Consider the following 19,203-nt stretch of genomic DNA (forward strand, 5'->3'; position numbering starts at 1 on the left):
AGACGCAGACGTAGAGAACGGACTTGAGGACACAGGGAGGGGGAAGGATAAGCTGGAACAAAGTGAGAGAGTGGCATGGACATATATACACTACCCAATGTAAAATAGATAGCTAGTGGGAAGCAGCCGCATAGCACAGGGAGAACAGCTCGGTGCTTTGTGACCACCTAGAGGGGTGGGATAGGGAGGGTGGGAGGGAGACAGATGCAAGAGGGAGGGGATATGGGGATATATGTATATGTATAGTGATTCACTTTGTTATACAGCAGAAACTAACACACCATTGTAAAGCAATTATACTCCAATAAAGACGTTAAAAAACAAAAACAACAACAACAAAACTGATCTGAAAAGTGAATTAAAAGCTGTATAATTAACATCTTCATTAGAAATTCTGCCTATGGCTGATAAATATTTCTTTTTAAATTTAATAAGGCTAATAATAGAGTCTAAAGTCTTCTAAATCATCTTCATAGATCAAGTGAAACCACTTAAGGATTCTGTTTATATGATGCAGATTTCAGGGATGTTCAAAACCCTAGAAAGACACTGACTTGGAACAGAAAGTATAATAGCCAGTGCCCTATAGTAATTACCTATAGCCCAATTTTAGGTTAGAACATTGCAAGCGTGTCACTGAGGTTATCAATTCTGCTGCGTCCAAAATCTCTGCAGTTTCTTGATGGCAGAGTATTGAGCTATGACCATCTCTGGAATTTCTGTGAGGAAAATGGCAGCAGTCGAGAGATTAGAGAAATATTACCTGAATGATGGTAAACCTAGGTCTGGGTTATTACCTTTCTCTTTTGGCCTTATTTGGCTGCTTTTATTAATGCACCAAAACCTTATGTATAATCCTAATAGATCTAATTATTATTATACATTTTTATTTAATGTAAATTTTTTAAAATGTCCATCCCATTCATTTCATACGTTCTAAATTTATTTCCGGTTATTCTCAAATGAGAGACAAGGTTTACACTCTTTTTTTTTTTTTTAAGGTTTACACTCTTACATAAGGTGCACAGATCCCAAAATCAGCCCACAGAGATTCCATTATGGGTAAGGCCTTTCCTGACCACACTTTAAAGTCCACAACACTCCCCTATGGGCCTCATCCTTCCCTGCTTCGTTTCCCAGCGTGCACTTATCAAATGTTTACTACATGATGCATTTGTTCTGTTTGTTGTCCATCTCCGCTTGCTAGCCTGTAAGCTCCACAAGTGCAGATTTTCATCTAGCTGTTCCCTAGAACGGTACCGGGCGCAAAGGAGGGGCTCAATGAATACTGGTGGGATGGATGACTTTACCTTGGCCTGGGAAGATGTGCAATGACAGGCTGTGAACTACCTGGTCTCTGGCTCTCCTTCAGGTTACATGGCACAGAGCCCCAGGGCATGCTGGGAAGTCAAGAGCTGAAAACCATCCCCTCTGCTCCACTCCAAGATCTTCTGCTTGAGTGGCTCGTCTTGAATCAAGGAGGACTCCTCCATGTCTGAGTGCAGATAGGATGCCTATTTATGTTTGCACCTGTTTGTCACCAGCAATATACTGTGGTGTGTGTGTATCTGTGTCTATGTTTGCATAGACATAGGAAGCGTATCAGATTGGGTATGTGGGGAACCCATCTTCTAGGGGAAACGTTTACCTCTTCTTTCTGTGTTTGCCTGGTCTGTGGGTGGTAGCAAGGCCTGCAAACACCTCAGACTAGCTAAACCTTGCCATGTGCATGGTCTTCAAAGGGCGACAGAGTAGATTGGCTCGTGCAGCTTACGTTCTAAAGATGTTCTCTATCTTTCCTGAAAGCTATTCACTTTAACTTTCATCTCATCCTACTCAACAAATACCACTTGAAATTGATAGTTTCGTTTTCCAGGTTACAGAAACCACTTATTTTTCAGTGTCTTTTCACTGGCATAGTTAACAGTAGCTAACATTAACTGACCACTTACCATTGGCCTGGTACTGTGTTAAATGCTTTACATGTATCATTTTATTTAATCCTCACAACAATCCTTTAGGTAAGTACTATTACCATTCTCAAGTTAAAGGTGAGCAGACGTACAAGTTAAATAATTTGCCCAAGATTGCACAGCGATTTTGAATCACGATCTGACTCCAGATCCTTCTATTTATCACTATTCTATACAGACTGGTCTCTACATTTCACACCCAGAACATTTTATTAGTAATTTTTCTCTAAATAAAGCTGGCACAGAGTACTGATCATTTTGTGGTATTTTCCACCCTTAATGGGGATTGGAAGCATGTCATGCTTCAAATTCAAGGAGGCTTTTTATGATCAAATATACTTGGAAATAATATTAGACAATATCTATGATGATATCCTTTCTTAAATCTTCTATGGGCTTCCCTGGTGGCGCAGTGGTTAAGAATCCACCTGCTAATGCAGGGGACACAGGTTCGAGTCCTGGTCTGGAAAGATCCCACATGCCGCAGAGCAACTAAGCCCGTGTGCCACAACTACTGAGCCCGCGTGCCACAGCTACTGAAACCCGTGTGCCTAGAGCCCGTGCTCCACAATGAGAGAAGCCACTGCAATGAGAAGCCTGCACACCGCAACGAAGAGTAGCCCCCGCTTGCCGCAACTAGAGAAAGCCCGCGCGCAGCAACGAAGACCCAATGCAGCCAAAAAAAAAAAAAAAAAAAATCTTCCATAAAAAGAACCACCCAAAGTACTTTGGTTTAATAGTCAAATGAACGGCACTGCTTTCAAATTTAGACTGAAAAAAAATCTTTCTTTGTTCTTTTGCCTTTCTGTATGTACATAACTACAAATGTTTTGTAGTTTTTTAATAAAGTGTTTTATAGTTTAAACAAGCTTTGACAATTCTGTGATAACATTCTGAGAATATCTCTCTGGCTAGCTAGGTTTTCAGAGCAGCACCTACACTTACTTCTCTTTAACACCAGCATGGCTGAGTCAGGGTTAAAAAAAAGAAACCTGGAAGGCTAGATCTGCTATAAAAAGGACCCTTCATTCTGCACTTTTGCCTAAGTAAGGACAGCTTATCTTTGCTATTCTTTCTATAATATTTAGTTCCGTCTTTAAAATATCTCTACATGTATTTAGAATCCAGGATTCTCATGCCCCTCTGGAAAACAAACACACACGCATACACTCCTGCCCCCATATTAACACTCACACTGCCTGGAAGTGTGATCCCTTACCCTCTCTTTCTCTTTGTATAAAGTATAAGCTAAGCCTTAGATGACCGTGTGCTGTTAAGAAGCTTCTGGGGCGAGCACTGGTACGGAAGTGCCACAACACTGCTGTTTGGTTTCAAGTTAGAGTATTTCTCCTGCAAACGTACTACTGAAAACATCTCTTGGGTTTTACTTTCAGTAGTTGTGCTATTAAGTATTAAAACCCCTCAGCACTCAGGTATTTCTGGAGAAGTATTCGTTAGAACCTCCTTTCATTTCAATTTTTTTATTGTTAGATTTTGTAGTCACTATCAATTATTTCTGACAGTATGGTGTATTGCCATAAGGGAAACAAACCATAGTATATTACAAGAAAATCAAGTGTCAAAGAAGAATTAGGAGTTAAGAGTGCTTGTTCAAAATGTAAGCTTTTTAAAGCAACTGAATAAATCAAATCAAATCAAACTATAATGTATTCATTTTTTAAAAGCCAGAATGTCATTAGTTAAAAAATGCTATATTACATATAGAATCACAAGTTTCTATAATCAGGCACCACATTTGCTGATTCATTGAATAGACCTTTTTGGCTTAATCCCCTCCCCCCTTTTCTGTAAGCAAAGACAAATCAAAAGTAAAATCATAAAGAAATGACTGTCATATAAATGTGATTGGCCTAAAAATGCAGTGCTTGGTTTTCTACCTCCTTACTGGTTTTTGTACAGACTGAGATAACAAGTTTCTTTTGTTTTCCCGGACATTTTCAATTTTAATACTGTGCTCTCTGCTTTCATTCACTATTGTTATCCATGTCATTATCTTCCTCATCACCGTCATCATCACCGTCATCATCACCTTCCGACAAGTCAAAATCACTGAACCCCAGGGCCATGTTGACCTTCTTCCCCCTTCTCTTAGATGTAGTTTTGGAAGAATTCTGCTTGGCTTGCAGGTTTATCTGCATCCCAGAATGCATCACAGCTCCTGCTTTGTTCATTGAGAAGATATCCCCAAAGCCCATCAGCATCATGGCCTGCAGACTTTGGTTCATGCCATGGCCCTCCCCGTTACTTGTTGCTGTGATCTGACATGACATCTCTGCACTGTTTGACTCCTCTGTCTTAGATTCAAAGTAAGACTCCTCAGACATTCTTGCAGCAAGAGGCAAGAGAAGCTATCATGAGGGAAGAAAGGACAGAAGTAAAAAGAGAAATTAGGACCAATTTATATCAAGGAAACAGATACCACAAAATTAGTGGGTGCTGCACAGAAGGTAAATGATTAGTGAAATAAATGAATGTAAGGGATTATTTGAGAATTTATTTAACGGCAGGTTTGGCTCCAGCGTGTTTACCATAATTTATAAATGACAGAGTAAATCACAACCAAAGGTTTGCAAAGCACCACGGCAAGCCAAATTTCAAATAGGAAGGAAGTTGTAAGTTTTAAGCCCTCATTTTCCTTAAAACAAAGTAGTTTTTAGAATTTCTCTCCATTTTTCCCAATTTGACTTTCATATGGAAACATTTAGTTAACTATTATATTAAAAGAGAAATTAAGTAGAGATTAAATCTCGAGTTAAAAAAAATAAACAAGAAACCTTGGACCAAAGAAGAAAAGCTTAGAGGAAGCATAAAAACAGTTTAGCAGTCAATTGGGAGATTTGGGTCATTAGCTACCTTTTTAGCTAGATTAAGTATCTATAAACTAATAAACAGTCTAGAATTCACTTGTCTCCCTTTATTATTTATTACAGCCAGATATAATACTTGTTATCCAATTTATGAAATAATTCACTTGTAAACAAATTCTAGATTGTCTCTAACATTTAAGTTATAAACAAGTATGTAAATACATGTGAAAATTGGGAGGAAAGGAAACTAGTATTAATTTAGATTGTTACCTTTGTCTCTATTCTCTACAAGTTTCCTTCTTTTAGCAGAATTTTTTTCTAGGAATTCTTCTCAGAGCGGATACAGACATTTATTTTCAATCTTACATAATTATTTTAAACAGCCAACCTATTTCCATAAATGTTGTTCATTTCAGGGGTAAAACTTAGGATCTCAAAGTGTTACTGCCTCTTCCTTTGAGAAAGAAGCAAATTAAGGCTTATATTTTGATGCTGTTTAAATAAGGGTAAAAAGTAATATAATTCTGGGATGACCTTCATATTCTGCATGTAAAGGTACGTTTTAGGACCAATTTCCTAATTTTTAAATTAAAGTTGGAATCAAGTTTTTTTAAAAAAAATCTATCTTAACTCCATTAGGAAAAGACCTCTACAGTTATTAGTTCAATCAGAACTTCATATAATTCAACTAAAAAGCAGAAGTTACATGGAAGAAAGAAATTGTTTTAGATCCTTTAACACCGGAAACGGGCTATTACTTTCCTTGCAGTCAAATTTCTCAGCCTCTCAAATTTGTTTTCAATTGTTAGATACTCTCAGGATCTCTTTGCTGCTTATCTATTTTATTATTTCATAGGTCTTTCCTCACATTATGTTAAGATCTCAACAAGTGCCTCTCAAATAAGCTATTATTTTTAAAAGAAGTAAAATTTCTACATCAAGCTACAACAATCATTAAAAATAAACATTGTTCATATTTGTGTGTGGAAAATTCACCTTCCCAAATATCTTTAACTAATGTTTTAATTTCAGGAAAGAAAGCAGTGTCCTTCCTTGAAATAAATGCAGTAATACAATTTTTTATGACGTTACTTAAATATTAAACTTTTATAATTAAGATGAGGCTACAGAGAAAACCTCAACCTCCAGTCGCTTCCTTTTAAAAAAGGTTTATTCTATCAGTCTCTCAAAAACCTCATTTAAAGTCAACTAGAAACTGATGTGAGGATAAAAGAAAATATCTACTTATAAAATACCTGAGCACAAACCTTTCCTTCAGAAATACCAGCTCTATGAAGAAGAGACATTAAAAGCAAGTTCTGTACAGAAAGAAAACTTAGCCTTCATAAGTAAAAAAAAGGAAGAAAATCTCATTGAGATCATGCTGCATGCTGTCCATTGTTAGATGGTAGCCTTCAGAGCAGTTCCTTTACAGAGAGTTTTCTGCATTTAAAACGCAAGCATACAACCTACTGTGCACTCAGAGTTTTTCATCATTTATTATACAACTGCGTTACTAATAGCAATAATGTGTGCAAGGCAGCCCATAATTTCTTAGCAAAACTAATGCCAGTAATCTAAAGAAAGGTTCTAAAGCATACTTTAATGGGTCCTTTAAAGTTTTTTCTTAAAATGCTACATTTAGAAAGAGTCAAGCCATGCAGTGCTTTATAGCTTAAGATTTCAATGTACTTAAAAAATCCCCACAACCCTCAGACTTCAGAAGATGGTCATATTTTTGCCTCTCATCAGCTCTGGGAGAAGCAGTGTTCCCTTGAAGAACCTTAAGGTAATGCTTTCTGAGTCTGCCTCTTGGTACCAATTCAACCAGAACAGGAAACTTTCCTTAACTCCTTGAGAGCCAAGTTAAAATTCACTGAACTTATAAGATGTGGTACTGTTTTAATGTCCCATGACAGTCTTATGCATAGCAATTCAGTTCTTACTTTGGGATTCCCTGGATAACCAAAGTCATTTTTGAAAAAGTTAAATCGGATAATAAACATTTAACTTCACTGTATTTTCCTTTTTTGGAAATCAGGTTATTTCTCCACATAAATTGGAAAAGGAGGCAAACTATTTTATTCTTTAGACACTGGAAAATATTTTGCAGTTGGGCATTGGCTGCTAAATGGAGATTAAGACTTTTAAAAATAGGAAAGTTTTTTTTTTTTGCGTACGCGGGCCTCTCACTGTTGTGGCCTCTCCCTTTGCGGAGCACAGGCTCCGGACGCGCAGGCTCAGCGGCCATGGCTCACGGGCCCAGCCGCTCCGCGGCATGTGGGATCCTCCCGGACCGGGGCAGGAACCCATGTCCCCTGCATCGGCAGGTGGACTCTCAACCACTGCGCCACCAGGGAAGCCCAGGAAAGTTTTTTGAAGATCACAAAGTGAAGGGCATTTAAGAATTTTTTTTGGTATAATCGCCATAGCAACTATCAAAAATGAATTTAAAGTACATAACAAGTGTACTTTTAATCTTATTATTACTTGTGATCTTAAAGTGGACATATATTGCCCATTAAAAACCCTGGAAAAGCCAATGATAAATTTATACTTAATTCCTAAAATAATAAATTATTTAAAATAGGGAAGAATGCTGAAATTTGACTAGATTTTAATATATCATGTTAACATATAAGCTCATGGTAAGTATATAAATAGCAAAATCCTTACAAAGAATTTTTATCTTAGTCCAAATACAGGACTTGGAAAAAAAACCAGTATATTTTTTGGTGGAGTAAATACTGGACGCTTGTCCTGAGAGAAGTCTTTTTCCAATCTTTTGCTGCCCATGATCGTGACCCAAGGAATATTAATTCTCGTCATTTGTAGGTCATTAAGTTAGCTCTCTTTTAGAAGGAAAGCTCGGTTAAGTTCTGACACATCAACGACTTTCTCAGACAGCTAGCTGCCTTGGTATAACATTTATTAATTACCGACGGACTCTAAAGAGTTAATCAGCCTTGAGGCACAGGCTCTGGGGCTCTAGCAGATGGTGTGAAAATACACTGAATTTTATTTTTGTAATTCTAATACACAAACACACTGACAGAATAACAGTTCTCGGAGAAAGAGCCAGAAATAGGCTAAGCTTTCCTTCTAAATTTCTGGCATTTTGTTAATTGAAAAGAGATAGGAGCGCTACGGGAGTGTAAATGTGGATCCTTTAATGTAGAGGCACGAGGCAGGAAGTGAGGAGGCAGCAGGGGAGGGGGGAGGGGTGCCATGCTGCCATGCTCAGCCAGCCTCCTAAGTACGGGATCCGTGAACCCTGCAGGGAACACTCACCGGGGTGTTGGACTGTTCCGTCAGCTTTTGCTCCCACATCTTTAGCCGTCTTTCTCGTTCTTTGAGCTCCTGCTCTTTAAAGCTGAGGTCACGTTCTAGTTTCTTCAGCCTCTCAAGAGTTGCTTCAATTTCACACCTGCACAGGGATATAACCGGTTTAAGTCGCAACTTTGCTGAAGCGGTGTTACATGCTGAGGGGCCCATCACAATGCTTAACCAAAGGAAAAGGCTAAACCTGTGCTTTGAAACCAAACAGTAAATGAGCAGAGGAGAGGAGATCTTTCATATCCTTCAAAATCAACAGGTAGTTTCTAGCTTGGAAACATAAGCTCAGAATACTTTCTCAAAGCAGTGAAGAACCACTGGGTGGGGCCTGACCTATGGAGCTGGTGTCTTGGTTTAGCCATTTAATAAATGCTTATGGTAAGGAGTTCCCTGGCAGTCCAGTGGTTAAGACTTGGGCTTTTGGGACTTCCCTGGTGGCGCAGTGGTTAAGAATCCACCTGCCGGGCTTCCCTGGTGGCGTAGTGGTTGAGAATCTGCCTGCCAATGCAGGGGACACGGGTTCGTGCCCCGGTCTGGGAAGATCCCACATGCCGCGGAGCAACTAAGCCTGTGCGCCACAACTACTGAGCCTGCGCGTCTTGAGCTTGTGCTCCGCGACAAAAGAGGCCGCGATAGTGAGAGGTCCACGCACCGCAATGAAGAGTGGCCCCCGCTCGCTGCAACTAGAGAAAGCCCTCGCACAGAAACGAAGACCCGACACAGCCATAAATAAATAAATAAATAAATAAATAAATAAATAAAAGAATCCACCTGCCAATGCAGGGGACACGGGTTCGAGCCCTGGTCTGGGAAGATCCCACATGCCGTGGAGCAACTAAGCCTGTGAGCCACAATTACTGAGCCTGCGCTCTAGAGCCCATGAGCCACAACTACTGAAGCCCGCACGCCTACAGCCTGTGCTCCGCAACAAGAGAAGCCACTGCAACGAGAAGCCCGCGCACCGCAACCAAGAGTAGCCCCCGCTCGCCGCAACCAGAGAAAGCCCGCGTGCAGCAACAAAGACCCAACGCAGCCAAAAATAAATAAATAAGTAAGAATAAATTTATAAAAGAAAAAAGACTTGGGCTTTCACTGCCGTGGACCCAGGTTTGATCCCTGGTTGGGGAACTAAGATCCCACAAGCCGCACGGTGCAGCCAAAAAAAAAAAATGCTTACGGTCATCTGGCTCTATTATATATTATCTCATCTTATTCTCATTACAGCCCCAAGAAACAGGTACTAATCTCACAAAGAGAGAGATGGGAAAATGACACTCCAGTTATATGGTCACTGTCATACCACTAGTAAGTTCACCTTAGCCTATTTGCTGAGTAGCTCAAGTAACTGACTGATTAACTTGACTCAGTCTCCTCAGTTGTATGGGGTGGTAGTTATCTTCTATCAGGGCTCCACAAGTTGCCTGATCCTAATAATTACCTGGGCAAAACATACAACAAAACATAGATTCCTAGGACCCTTCCTCAGACCTCAGGATTCAGTAGGGCTGGGCAGGCTTAGGAATCTCCATTATCTGAAAGAAGAGCCAGGTCGTTTTTTGACAATCAGGCAAGTGTGGGAATCCTGGGCCAGATGAACTCTAAGGTTCCTTTTAACTCTAATAATTTTAAAAGCAAGTTAGTTCCCTCCTTAGTCTCTATGGGCTGACCAACCTCACCACCTGGAACAATATGTCCAGTTACAGAGACCTGTGCTTTATAGAAACTGAAATTGGTAAGATGGCTCAGGGCAGGTTTTTTTCTCCTTCAGGGCTGTCAGCATGTTTAAGTCTAAATTTATGCTCTGAGAGTTGGAAGTTCTTCCCCTTCAGTTTCTGAAGAGCCTGTGAGAAAAGCAACGGTAATGAGAGACTGAGAGAAAGAAGGAGAGACCGAGAGGGAGGGAGGGAAGAAGAGAGAAAGGAGGAGAGGAAGCAGAGCGAAGGGTGGAAGGAAGGGTTAGCGAAGGCGCAGAGGGAAGGACGCAGAACAAGGAAGGGACTGGAAAGAAAAGCCAGTTGGAGATTAGCCGCTGAGCCAACAGCTGCTCCCATGTGCCCCTGGGACACACCTACACGTCCGACTGTGCGATCCTGGTTGGGACTTTGACTACAGAAGGTAGATGCCCCCACATCTAAGTTGATGACTGTATGTAGCCAAAGTCTGCTTTTTTATGTCCAGGGAAAATCAGAATAAGTGGACAGCTTATCCCAATGCCCTTGTAGATGAGGAGCAGATAAAGGAAAACAAAAAGGTTCTGGGTATTAATTGGCAAAACCCAACTCCGAGAACAGCTACTGAGGTGTTTCTGGACTTGGGCTCCTCGTTTTACTTCCCTGGCTGTCTGCAAAGTACCTCAGAGCAAGGGAGGCAGGAAAGTAAGTGGAAAAGCCTCTGCTGTCAACCCCGTCCCTTTTATTGGTGCCATCTGAAAATGATAAAGCCAGGTAAGTCAAGTCACACTAGAGTCCCTAAGGAAAAGCAGTAAATCAGCCATCTTTCAAAATGATGACTGTATCATAAAATCCAAATTTTATCCCTGATATTTCAGACAAAGTATTATGCCCATTTATAAATAAGTGTTTTTATTTTTCAAATGGAGGACTAAGGAAAAAAACACAGTGTAGAAAACCTTAGGTTAAAACTTTTGTAACAAAAAGGAAAGAATGAGCCATCTTCAATAAATGAGAGGGTGAGAAAAGGAGGCAGCAGAGTTGGGCACACTCAGTGGGATACGGCAGGGGCCTGGGCACACTCAGTGGGATATGGCAGGGGCTGCTGCCACGTGGTGCTTCCACCAAGCCCAGTCCCAACTCTTTTGCCAGGGAGACTGAGCTCACTGGTGTTCTTTTTGATCAGGGTAAATGGCCAACGCATGCAATTTCACTTGTAATTTAAGCCAAGGATTCATCTCAAGTTCCAGCTCTGGGAGCCCACTCTGATTTTAAGCCCTTCTGGAAAATACATCAAGAGTTAAGTAAAGCTAAGTAAGCTGAGAGCTGTCGCAGAAAAACAAAAACTGACTGAGTAAATATGCTCCCCAACGAGGCTTTCCCAGACGCCCCGGGATATTGACAGCAGTGGTCCAGGTCCTACGCCACAAGAGATGTAACCCAAACCTAGATGGCAACACAAAGACAGTTGCTCCCCTGGCTGTTCCCTCTGTTTTTCTTGATGCACTGTTTCGCATCAAATGCGTTGGCTGATGCCCTTATATAACCCTCCTGTTCTAAAAATATAGTTTAATATGTTTTAAGTTGATGAAAATTTTCCCTATGTCAAAAACAGGCAATGAACTATAATTATCTTCTTTTACTAGACAGAAACTTACTTTGAAATAAAAGATTAATTCATAAAAACAGTTATATATATATTACATGAGAAATAGATAATATATATATTACATTTAGTGTTATATATTAAATGATTTGTGCTAAAATCCAAATTGCAAAGATTAGTTTTTTAAATCTCTGTGTTTTTTTTGTTTTTTGTTTTTTTTTGCGGTACGCGGGCCTCTCACTGCTGTGGCCTCTCCCGTTGTGGAGCATAGGCTCCAGGCGCGCAGGCTCAACAGCCATGGCTCACGGGCTCAGCCGCTCCGCGGCATGTGGGATCTTCCTGGACCGGGGCACGAACCCGTGTCCCCTGCATCGGCAGGCGAACTCTCAACCACTGCGCCACCAGGGAAGCCCTCTGTGTTTTGTGTTTAAGAAGGCGTGCCAGAGTAAGAATATTTTGATCACCAAGGAAGAATGCAACCAGCAGAATGTCTTACCAAGAGACAGAGACCCTGAATGCACTATCACAGCGACATGAGGCTCACTCAGTGCAGGTGACCACAGGGCTGCAGACAATCACAAAGGGCAACGAGAATTGAAAACACGACCAAGAGGGTGACACATTTTCTGTTCTTAATGCTCGTGGCCACTATTGCTAATAAGTCAATAGGAGGAGAAACAAGGTGAAGATGTGATGAACAAGGAAAGGTCTGACACTAGATTTCTTGCCTATCACCTATTAGGTAAAAGGAAAGGACATAGTTCATGTGGTTTTTAATAACCTAGTTTTAAAAAGAATTTTCAGAATAATCATTTAAGTTTCTAAGACTAGATGTTCCATCTGGTTTATGTGTAGAGGAAGCGCCACCAGCAAACAAGCATTTGTCAGAAACACCAGAGCAGGACGGGAGTCCGACTTCACTGATACTTGTTAACTTCCTACACACACTTTGGACCCTAGACGCATGGTTTCAGACACCAGATAAAAGTCAGGGGAAAGAGAGGAGTGGTCTGAATGTGCTGTCCTTTGAAATATCCAGATGACCTGACAAAACATTTCCTTCTTTTGGACACTCGGCACGTTGAGTGGGATAGTTGTTTTGCCCTAATCATCACTTAAAACCATCATGCCCTTGGGCTTCCCTGGTGGCGCAGTGATTGAGAGTCCGCCTGCCAATGCAGGGGACACGGGTTCGCGCCCCGGTCCGGGAAGATCCCACATGCCGCGGAGCGGCTGGGCCCGTGAGCATGGCCGCTGAGCCTGTGCGTCCGGAGCCTGTGCTCCGCAACGGGAGAGGCCACAACAGTGAGAAGCCGGCGTACCGCAAAACAAAAACAAAAACAAAAAAACCATCATGCCCCTGTGATGCTTCTCTTTGCTAAAAGGGAATCCAGTGGAGGGCATGACACTGGCCACAAATTCAGGGACAGCACCGCACAGCGTGTGTGCCACAGCAGGCCCGTGGGATCAGAACACCTGGGTGCCAGCGCTGGTTCTGTTTCACATGGTATAATCTTGAGCAGGTTGTCCAACCTGTCCAGGTCTCGGTTCTTGCACCTGTGATGTACACGCTAGGGTTGCTATGTGGATTAAAAAAGATAATCCAAATAAACTACAAGCATCTGGTTAAGAATTGATAAATGACAGCTGTGTTCGTTATTGTTACTCTAATTAATATGATTATTATTCCCCACGTTTTTAACCAATTACCAAGTTCAATTAAAACAGCTCTGCTGCCGCTCAAACTGTGGTTTAGTGCTTCAGGTAAAGATATGTATTCTTTCTCCAGCTCTCAGGATTAACGAATTCCTGAAAGACAGCCAACGAGGAAGCCCCCTAGGCAACTGTTTGCCTTTTACTAAAATACATTAATGTATTACCAATTTTATTTCTCTCATCTTTTTAGCTTGAAGAATTAAAAAAAATAAATTTGTTATTCAACTAATCCAGGTTTATTATACAAAATAAAGATATACACATAGAAAACACTTTCCCATAATCTCATTACCCAATGATATGTAACATTGACCTTTTTATACTTCTCTCTATGTGCACATACATGTATACATAAATATGTGTTTATTTTAGGATAAATGGAATCATTCTGAACGTACTGGACCGTAGCATCCATTTTTGAATCGTTTATCAGATCTGTAATATCACGAAAGGCTCCACACTATTTTGTGTGTGGGGATATCATAATTTTCTAAATCATAAAAGCCACAAAAAAACCAAATCAATCTTTTATTTCACTTTAAGCTCATTTCCAGTTTTATCATTCTAAAGGATGTGATAAACAAATGTCCATACATTCTTGCACAACCTTCCCGTTTATTTTCTTAGGAATGAAATGGCAGTGGGAGAGGTGTCTGATCTATATAGCCAAACTGTCCTCCAAAAGGTAGTATTTTCCCACCAGCGAAGTATGAGGAAGTTTATAACACTGGATATTTTCATGATATAAATTTTTGCCAATCTGATGAATAAATTATGTTCCCTTTGATTTGATTGCTAAATGAGGTTGAATACTTTTGACATGTTTATTGGTCATTTGACTTCTTTTTTTGTGAAATGCCATTTCAGGCCCTTTAATATGATATTTTAGTTAAAATGTTATTTTAAAGACAGAAGTGGTGGTTTTAGAGTGTGATCTGGGGACTCATGAGAGCTTTTCAAAGGTTAAATTGGTTTTCAGTATAACATTAAGACATGATTTACCTTTTCTACTCTCATTCTCTCATAAGTGTACAGACTTTTCCACAGGTTTCATGACATGGGATAGTACCATAGGCTGAATGCAGAAGCAGGATTTATTACTGTCTTTTAAATGAATCAATAACTACATATTTAAATTTTTTTCTCAGTTCTAATTTTGAATGTGGTAAATACTGACAGATGTAACTCATTTAAACAAAAGCGCTTTGGAGTCCTCAATAATTTTTCAGAGTGTAATGGAGTCCTGAGACTAGAAACTTTTAGAACAGATGATCTATTATATAGGAAAAAAGTTGTAACACTATGGCATTTGTCTTATAAATTTATTGATGGTGGGTATTGCTTTTGGTCTTATGGAGGTTTTACATTTTTATATAGAAAACTTACCAACTTTCCCCCTATTTTCTGATTTTGTTGACATACTTCAAAGACTCCCTATCTCATGGGTATTAATAGTAGTATTAAAATCCTACTAATCCTTTGGCCAACAGATCAAACAGCAGTTCCTCAGAGGATCCCCTTATTAAACCCTCAGACTAGATTAGATTTCACGGTTATATACACTCAGACGTCCAGTAATGTTCTGTCATAATACTTATCAAAATGGTAATGAAAGTTATTCGTATATTTGTGTTTAGTAATCCAGTACTGACACTCCATGTGCACTGGGGCTGTTCTGCTCATCGCCAGAGCCCAATACTAAAGGACACCTTTCCCCAGCAGAGATTTAATGAATATCTGAATGAATGAATGTAAGAAGCACATTTGTCTAAGCAAACAAATTAACTTACATATTTCTATTCTTTTGTGTAATATTGTGATGTCTTTTAATATTATTACCACCGTGGTATTTCCTTCTCCAAATATCTGTTGAGCAACTGCCGTCGGTATTCAAGATACGTTCTAGAGGCTCCAGTTACAGCAAGGAACAAAAGAGGTGATCCGACTCTCTTACATTTTAGCCAGCGAGACACACATTATTAAACAACAGATTGCAGAACTACTTATTAATTTCAACTGCAGTAGAAGCTATGAAGGAGATTCTCTCAGGGCACATAAAGTGGAACCTCAGCTGGTCTGGGGTCAGGAAACACCTCCTTAAAGGAGTTTTTTTCAGCTACTATTTGAAGCAGTAGTAGTAGGAGCTAAGTTGGGTTTGGGCATCAGGGCTGGTGTGTCGCTGAAATGGGATGAATTTTATACAGAAGATACTGCATTTGCAAGGTATGAGGGAGAAATATGCATGTGTTGAGGGACCAACGTCAAAAATTAAGGGGTAGAATGATGCTCTTAAGATGAGGTTGCTGAGGCAAGAGCACAGAGGGTGTCATGAATCTTAAGTATTTTGGCCTTTGTCCTAGAGTAATGGGAGCCCCTTATACTGATTTAAAAGGGGAGTGATCTGATTAGACTTGTGCTGATCTCTTACTGTAGGAAACAAATATTACTTACATGTTTTGTTTTGTTAATTATTTCAGCCCAGAACAAAGTCCCTCATACACACCTAGACTCCAGCAAACAGTATTACTTTTGTATCACTAAGTAAAAATTCATTTTAACTCACTGGTCCTAGAGATTCCCAAAGAATAAAAAATAAAGAAGTTTATTGTAAAACACCAAACAGAAAGCCCAAAGAAATGTGTCATCCCAGGAGTAAACGATTGTCGTTTTTTAAGTGCCTGCAGTATTCATTTGGTATCGGCAGGTGGCGCCAGGCGTCACGTTACTGCCATAGCTAACAGGAGCAGAGATGAGTTACTTAAATCTCTTGCTGAGTCAGGGGGGAATTATGTCAGCTTCCAAACATGCTATTTATATTCGTGCATCATGTGACCCGGCTCCAATGTCTCATCTCGGGCTTACTTCTTCCACTCACACAATACAATTCTCTCATTACTAAGTTTGTTTACACCTGAAAAAATTTAATAGGATTTATAACATCAAAAGATTTCTTTTAAGTGTTTTTACAGCCTCCTTAACTCTTCCATCAACAGATACAGTGCTCTGCATATTTCCAAGCAGACAGTGTTTTTATTTCTCACTGGACAGAGGCCAAAGTTTCCTAACACAGAGTGCATACAGAGGAATGTCAGGTAACCGTCTTTTATCTCAGAAGATACTGTTTTAATATGCTTTCTAAATACTTAGACATATGATAAAGCAACACTCTTATCACTTAGAGGAACACTCTTTGCTTACATATGAGAGGGAGGGCTTATTCGATCTCCAAAATTTTCTAACACAAAAACACACAAAAAAGCCCCAATTTCTAAGGAATCAGGACTGTCATCAAGTTTCCAGGTTCCGTTCCTGGCTGAAGCCACTCATGATCCCTTAAAGTCAGATGATGTGACTCGGATGCGAGGCACCTACCTCCACTCTGCCTTATTGTGCAGGAATGAGTTACACTGGTCAGGAAGGTTCGTGTCGTGCGACATGGACTCCAGGATTGAAATGATTTGCTTGAAAGACGGCCGTTTCTGAAGGAGAAAAAATAATCACTTGTTGGGATGCAAGAAAGTAGATCTTTAAGAGAAAACCCACAGGTATAGTAATAAGGTCAAGTCACCTTATTACTATATAAAACAAAATAAAATATGATGTAATGTCCCGATTTAGTTATTTTACAACTGTCAGGCTGCTCAGGTTTAGGGAACCATACTTCTTATTTTCAACCAGTTATTCATAATAGACTCAGATGTCATTTTTCTATTGTGTGGCCTAAGGTTGGAATGATTATAGTATTTTTGCAGGTAAGGAAAGTACTAACTAATTGTCTCTTTTGGGTATGATTAAGGACTCCTAAAAGGAAAAAGTTAAGTCTTTTAAAAATCTATGTGATAGGACTTCCCTGGTGGCGCAGTGGTTAAGAATCCTCCTGCCAGTGCAGGGGACACGGGTTCGAGCCCTGGTCCGGGAAGATCCCACATGCCACGGAGCAACTAAGCCTGTGCGCCACAACTACTGAGCCTGTGCTCTAGAGCCCACAAGCCACAACTACTGAGCCTGCGTGCCACAACTACTGAAGCCCGCACGCCTAGAGCCTGTGCTCTGCAACAAGAGAAGCCACCACAATGAGAAGCTCGTGCATTGCAATGAAGAGTAGCCCTCACTCACCGCAACTAGAGAAAGCCCACGTGCAGCAACGAAGACCCAATGCAGCCAAAAAAAGAAAGCTATGTGATAGAAGCTTCCCTGGTGGTGCAGTGGTTAAGAATCCACCTGCCAATGCAGGAGACACGGGTTCGAACCCTGGTCCGGGGAGATCCCACATGTCGCGGAGCAACTAAGCCCGTGTGCCACAACTACTGAGCCTGCGCTCCAGCCCATGAGCCACAACTACTGAAGCCCACACGCTCAGAGCCCGTGCTCTGCAACAAGAGAAGCCACCACGATGAGAAGCCTGCACACCGCAAGCAGCCTCCCACTCACTGCAACTAGAGAAAACCCGCGTGCAGAAAAGAAGACCCAACACAGCCAAAAATAAACAAATAAATAAATTTATTTAAAAAAATCTTTGTGATAAAGCAAGTATAGTAAAAGTTAACAGTAGAGTTTGGGCAATGGGTATACCAGTGTTTACTGTAAAATTCTTTCAACTTTTCCATATGTTTGAAAATTTTTATAATAAAATGTTGGGGGAAATCTACTTATTAATCTAGCAGAACTTATAAAATTTCCTAAACCAGTTGCTCAGAGAAAAATTCCCCAATTTTAAAGCCATCATAACTTCACTGTTCTCAATGTTTATTCCACATCAAAATTAGTTTTGATGCTGGGAAACTCTCAGGTACTGTTTACTAGAAATTGAAAAAGGAGTGGTTAGATGTATTTCTTTAGCTAGCAAAAACTACCCTAGTCTCTCTCTTTAGACTCTAGCCAAGATTGAGACAAAAGGTTTAAACAAAAATGGAGAAAAATAAAAGGATGATGTACATTCTCTCTTCATCACACCTCATAATTATACCATTTCTGAACAAATTACCGTTGCAGCAATTAAAACATGCATTTTAATTTAGGAGCACAAAAACAAGAAGGAAGAATGTTGAGATGGCTTGCTCTCAGGACTTGAGCGCTTCCTACATTAAGAAAAGCAATTTTTCTTAGGAATATAAAACTGGGATATTTATTCTGAGTTCTCCCATTATTGTTCTCTTTCAAGGGTGTGTGTGTGTATGTGTGGGTGTGTGTGTTTTAAAAGAGGGCGTAAGTAGCTAAATGTCACTGATTGTACATTAAGCCTTGTAATAAGCAAAGAGAAAAGTGCCTTAAGTAGGAAATTTGAAAAAATTCTGTTTGTCTTCTTTGAATTTGTTCCCATTTTAATTTCTCCCACCATGTGTCAAGGTTGCAAAAGGAAAAATGTTTTAATTGTTTGTACAGGGACTAATTATATAATAAATATAGGATTTTCATTTTTCATGGAAAAGCAGCAGGAGGAGCTGACAAATTTTCAAAGAATAATATTGTTCCCTACACTTAATCATTCTTTTTTTTTTGCGGTACGCGGGCATCTCACCGTTGTGGCCTCTCCCGTTGCGGAGCACAGGCTCCGGACGCGCAGGCTCAGCGGCCATGGCTCACGGGCCCAGCCGCTCCACGGCATGTGGGATCCTCCTGGACCAGGGAACGAACCCGTGTCCCCTGCATCGGCAGGCGGACTCTCAACCACTGCACCACCAGGGAAGCCCCACTTAATCATTCTTAAGGTAAAACTTTTTGTAATTGGATGGCAAGTATCCCTGAAAAAATCTTAATTTTATAGTTAGAATATGCTCTCAGATGGAAATTATCAAAGTGAACATTTAGAAGGTAGCAACAATGTAGAATTTTGTGTTAATATTTAATGAGTATTCTGGTTACAGAATACGGCGTTTGGTCTAGGATCTTCCTCCGAAGCGGTTTAGGTTCCTTTTATGTATTATGTAGGCTTTGCTTACTTAAAAAGGCACAACCAGAACAATTTATTAAGCATCTGTATACATTATTTGTTATTTTTGTTTTATAGATAAGGAAGATCAGTCTCAGAAAAGTATGAATTGCCCAGTATCACACAGGAAGCAAGTTACACAACC

At 40.2% G+C, this 19,203-nt stretch overlaps 1 protein-coding gene across 2 annotated transcripts in view; it reads right to left on the reverse strand.

The window, feature by feature from the left end:
• The window catches only part of MAP3K20 (mitogen-activated protein kinase kinase kinase 20), a 173,843-nt gene that overhangs the window by 42,560 nt on the left and 112,080 nt on the right, over window positions 1-19,203 (reverse strand). Inside the window, exons 10-12 of one of the 2 annotated variants that reach the window (XM_029225329.1) lie at window positions 16,502-16,608; window positions 8,093-8,228; window positions 3,670-4,342 (exon numbers count right to left, since the gene is read on the reverse strand). In XM_029225329.1, coding sequence (XP_029081162.1) covers window positions 3,959-4,342; window positions 8,093-8,228; window positions 16,502-16,608 — 627 coding nt within the window. In that variant the 3' untranslated portion in view covers window positions 3,670-3,958. Of the gene's footprint in view, window positions 1-3,669; window positions 4,343-8,092; window positions 8,229-16,501; window positions 16,609-19,203 lie in introns of those variants that run through there. The other variant, XM_029225330.1, reaches the window with a different exon arrangement.

The sequence above is a fragment of the Monodon monoceros genome, unplaced genomic scaffold (genome assembly GCF_005190385.1).
Source record: "Monodon monoceros isolate NGI ecotype Baffin Bay Population unplaced genomic scaffold, NGI_Narwhal_1 Super_Scaffold_16, whole genome shotgun sequence".
In the NCBI taxonomy this organism is placed as follows: domain Eukaryota; kingdom Metazoa; phylum Chordata; class Mammalia; order Artiodactyla; family Monodontidae; genus Monodon; species Monodon monoceros.